This window comes from Gigantopelta aegis, unplaced genomic scaffold (assembly GCF_016097555.1).
Source record: "Gigantopelta aegis isolate Gae_Host unplaced genomic scaffold, Gae_host_genome ctg2195_pilon_pilon:::debris, whole genome shotgun sequence".
Taxonomy (NCBI): Eukaryota; Metazoa; Mollusca; class Gastropoda; order Neomphalida; family Peltospiridae; genus Gigantopelta; species Gigantopelta aegis.
In genome coordinates, this window is record NW_024532866.1 from 1 (window position 1) to 5,000 (window position 5,000).

General features: G+C 36.8%; 1 protein-coding gene across 1 annotated transcript in view; it reads right to left on the reverse strand.

Moving 5' to 3' along the window:
• Window positions 1–641: 641 nt before the first annotated feature.
• LOC121391353 overlaps window positions 642–5,000 on the reverse strand; it is a 5,266-nt gene continuing 907 nt past the window's right edge. The window contains exons 2-3 of the mRNA XM_041523012.1: window positions 1,714–2,056; window positions 642–916 (exon numbers count right to left, since the gene is read on the reverse strand). Of these exons, the coding sequence (XP_041378946.1) occupies window positions 813–916; window positions 1,714–1,987 (378 nt within the window). The 5' untranslated portion in view covers window positions 1,988–2,056 and the 3' untranslated portion in view covers window positions 642–812. The remainder of the gene's footprint in view (window positions 917–1,713; window positions 2,057–5,000) is intronic.

The window sequence follows — 5,000 nt, forward strand, 5'->3', positions numbered from 1 at the left end:
TAAATTTGATAGTTACAATCTGTAATATAATACGTAATATAAGACTTTTTTAACAGTTTCCAATCATTCTGATAACCATTTTTCTTTTCATTTGCAATGCCTACCGCCTTCTCTATATTATTACCCATATTGCCACATATCGGAAGGATTTTAATTTTTTGCATTCAGGTCCAACTGACTACCGTACACACATCATGCTAAATAATGCATACAAAGATTCAGTCCATAAATACATTGAACCATAATGGAGGATGCCATCTTTGTTACTTTAAACAGAAGTGGTTATACAGTGAAACCCCTCTAAACCGGACACCCTTGGTACCAAGACAAATGTCCGGTTTAAGATGGATCCGGTTTAGAGAGGTTAAGTGCTGTCCTGGTTTTTAGAAAGGGACTCTATAAGATGTCCGGTTTTGAGGGAATTCCGGTTTACAGAGGGTCCGGTCTTGAGAGGTTTCACTGTATCATGTATGCACTGTGGCTGTGTATATATATCCTCGGCTAATGAGGGCTGGCTATTTACATGGCGGTTATATTTTGAGGGAAAGACCAGTGTAAGGCCACTATAGATCCCATCTAAACTTCCCTGTGTATATACATCCAGTAATAAATAATATCCAAAATAAAATAAGGTATATAAGGCTAGATGCCATGCTGCAGTAGGATTACATATATGTATAGTTGTAGCTCCGAATTTCAATATTACCAGAAATCATTCAAATGAATTGACCTGTGGGAGCGATGTGTGAATAAAATGACTGTTATCACTATTTTCAGAGGTCTGAAACTCAAATGAAATTTTTTAAAGAAATTTAAACCTGCAAACACTGTTTCTTATTCCTCTTCTTCAGAAGGATGTTACGCCAAAGCATGGCCTTCAGTTGACACCAAAATGAGGCTTTCACTGTGGAATTTTCTGAAAAATAAAACCCAACAAACTCCAGGTTTAATGGGTAAGCAGTTTAGAGAGGTTCCATTCTGTACCAATATTTAAAACAAAAATCGTGAAAAATGAGGTCTCAATGTTATTATCATCTGGTAAAGACTTGTATATATTCAGAATTGCATTTCAAGTCTTTTTAATCCAACTGCTGCATATCATATTAGTGGTCTCGAAGTGAAAGGTTTCTAGATCAGTGTACTTAATTTGGGTTGCTTATTTTGGGCAGATTTATTTTGGACAGAACGTTTTTCGCCTTGACTTAGGTGAAATCTAAAGACCTGCCTGCCTGCCTGCTTGCCCTAAAACGGCCATCTACTGATATACCCTTCACAGTGGCTGCTGCTTACTTTGCACATATTTAGGAGCTACCTTTCGATCAACAATAAGAGTCAAATCAGCCAATTAGCTCCATTTTCAATTTTGATGAACTACCGGTACTCTAAATTATGCATTAAAATTACCTTCAAGAAATTACGCAACATTTTCTATTTGGCTTTAATCCTAAGGGACATTTGCGAATTCAAAAGCACCAAAACCAACCCTCGCCTGCTACCGACCCTGGTGTAGCTGCTTGTGCTCCCTTGCACATGCCAGCACGGGTGACCCCCTCTCCCCCTCTCCCACCCACCCCAAACCTTTTCCTGTCCTGGACTGAAGAGTCGACGAAAGTCTAAACCTACGCCCATGACAGGCATGTGCTACAACAGCTTGTTCTCAATGTGCATGTTAAAACCTATGACCTGACCTGATCTCTATATATTTGACGATACCTGTATAGGTATGTTTAATGAAAACAGCTGTTTCGTCCACACAGGTAGCATTGTTGATGTTTGTGTCTTCAACATCCTCATCATCTCCATATTCAAATCCAGTGTTGACCTTGTTTTCTCCCGGAACACTGCTGTCAGTGTTTTCATATCCTTGATCTCCAGAGCTTCTGTCATTCCATCCACTCTGTCCTTCCTCAGAATGACTGTCATGGCATCCATCCACACTGCTGCTGTCTCCATGAACTTTGTTCTCCCCTGGACTGATCATATCCATGCTATGTTCGTGAGAGACATCACTGTCACAGACTGAAGCGGACTGCTTGAAGGATCACCAACCAGAGACCTTCAAAAATATATATATATCAGGGATTCCAGGCATCCTCTGGTACCGAACATAGACTTAATGTCAAAGGCCCAGAAATTATCTCCCCCTTAGAGGTCACTTCGTTATTATACACACTATATTTTCGGTTTAAATAGCTGTTCAGTAGTGTATTTTGAAGTGACTGAACACACATTACTTTGTCCGCCACAGTATGAACAGGAAAAGTGGTCATTTTTTTTCAGATGATGGGGCATATTGCACAAAAAATGGCTAAAAACTACATAACGGATCTATTATATGACAAAAAACAACAAAAACAAACTGAATTGCTGGAGAACAAGATGTTTGTATGTCATTGCCAAAAACCTATATCCATTCTCGGTGTGTATTTTTTTTTTTTTTTATTATTTATATATTAATATTATTTGAATAAAATTTAGTTGAAATATTATATTTTCTTCTTTTTTTAATATATATTATGTGGACATTTGTTTATTTGTTTTGTTCACTGTTTTTTTGGTGAGGGGGAGGGTTTTTGGTGGGTCCGCAAGTTACCTTGTCCCTATATCCCCCATGGCATTGATCATGTTTGTTATAGATTTTAAATTTTTTATTATTTATTTATTTTTAATCAATAATTTCACAAAACTAAAAGGAAACCAACAAACGTTTTTATTATGTACAGGGCCAGATGAGTGTATCTGAACGTGGGGTACTAGTAGTGTGCTGTCAGTTCGAAGGTTGTGTTGTATTGTGCTTGTTTGTGTGTGCATGCGTGCGTGTGTGGGTGAATACATGTATTTGAGGGCTCGAACCTGTATTCCATCGCAGGGTTGAAAATTAACATGAAAACTATGGTCGCCAGCAGGGCCAGTTGAAGAAAAATCTTACTGGCCTTTCTCAAATTCAACTACAGCCCTTCAATTATCACATTGAAATTTAACTGCACAGCAAAAATCAAAACTAGAATATGGTCTTTATTGAATAATAACCATGTGCTCACCGTATATAGTCTGTCTGCTTCAAAAGGAAACCGATGAATTGGAATGCAACTTCATAATGAATAAAGTTAAAATTCATATAAAAATATGTTATTAAGTTTTAAACGTAAACAAACTCAAATAATTTGTGTTTTTTTAAACGAAATCCAGTATATACAGTATAAATTTTAAATTATACAGATTAAATCCAGGAGTGAAGGCAAAATGCTAGAAAAGACACCGAGCGTGCTTTAGGAATTCAACTAGTCTGGGAATGGCAGTCCTCTTTGTAGCGATGCAAGAGGAGTAAAATCTCCAGTAATGGATTTCCTCGGGAGTAGCTGTATTCCTATAGACAAGATACTAGACTGAGATCCAAGGAATCATCCATTATTTTGCCAAATGCCCATTCGACTGCATTGTGCAGATCGAGATACGGCCCTGATCATGTATTATGGTTTTGTGGTTCAGATTAACTTGGATGATCCATCAATTGCCTTAAACCTATATCAGAAAAGAAGATTTAATCTATATGCAGTTTGATGGCAATTTATAAATATGTATATTTTAATTTACCTTGAATACCCTGTCCCACCCCATTTTTTCATTCGAGATGGCATGGGTGTAACATTTAATAAATTAATGTTTTTATATCAATTTTACCTTAACTCATTATGAAATTACATGCATGCTCATCTGTTCCCTTTTGACACAAACGGACAATATGGCCTAAAATTAATATTAATATGAGAATGTAGTAAAATGTAATAATGTGTGTGTGTTTGTGTGTGTTTAGTAAAATGTAATAATGTTTGTGTGTGTGTGTGTGTCCATGTGTTTGTGTACGATACCGGCAATGACAATTAATTGACTGGCCTTTGGAATAAGCCCAGTAGTAATGGAAAATTCATTGTTATTTTTATAGGCGCGCATGCGCTCGTGTTAGTGTGAGCTGGAACTACGTACAAGACAGATTTTGATTTTGTCCCAGAATAATATAATTTAATAAAATATGATTTTTTAATTATTTTTTTTACCATAATTGAATAACAATTATCAAATAGTAGCTCTACTGGATAATTATGGCTTATCCAGTCCATTCCAATAAGCCGACGACTTCCAGATTTTAAAAATACATGCACGCTGTCTTCAATATGTTTTGAGCTCTATTTTCAGAATGACGCAGCCCAAAGCCACAGATGCTGAGTCAGGTGCTGTTAAAATTTGAGAGCATGTTCTATGTCTTCTGCTGCCAGAATAGTTCGCACCAGCACATACGCTGTGTATTTTGTCACATTCGGTTCAGTTTCAGTGTTTCTTTTTTTTAACCAAATGTGTCGTTAAATAAAACATTTCCTTCCCTTTTTTAACTGGTACCATACTAGCCAGACCCTAAAATCGATGGTCGCCCAACGGACTACCTTTGTAAAATTCTTAGTCAACCTTAGCCAATAAAGGTCGCCACGGGAGACCACTAATTTTCAACCCTGCCATTTCAGAAATACAAAACGAAACTAATCCATGTTGTAACCTCGTATGAGACAGACCCTGTAAGGCGGAATCACCGAGTGACACGTACTACATCAGTGACTGCCGTTTGACGGGCGCGATTGCGCCCATGCCCGTAAATCATATCTCGGCGCGTAAAAAAATCCTCCCCTTAACAAATTTGCAAGGTGAAAATTTTATACTGTTAACTTATATAATTTTGTAGAAATTGAAACTGAAACCAAAAGCTTTCGTTCAGAAAATGAAAACAATGGTGTCTTCCTTAATATAACAAGTATCAACTGTTTTCATTGGACATATGTAAGCGGAAGTCGTACTGTCTATCCGAATTATTATCCTGATCATTCAGAACACTTTCAAAAGAAAGGTGATTAATAATTAACTGTTTGACAGTGGTGGTTTAAATTTAATCAGTGAGAATGGTTAGTAATTGATTATTAACGAGCAGTTAAAACTTCAAAATGACAGTGATT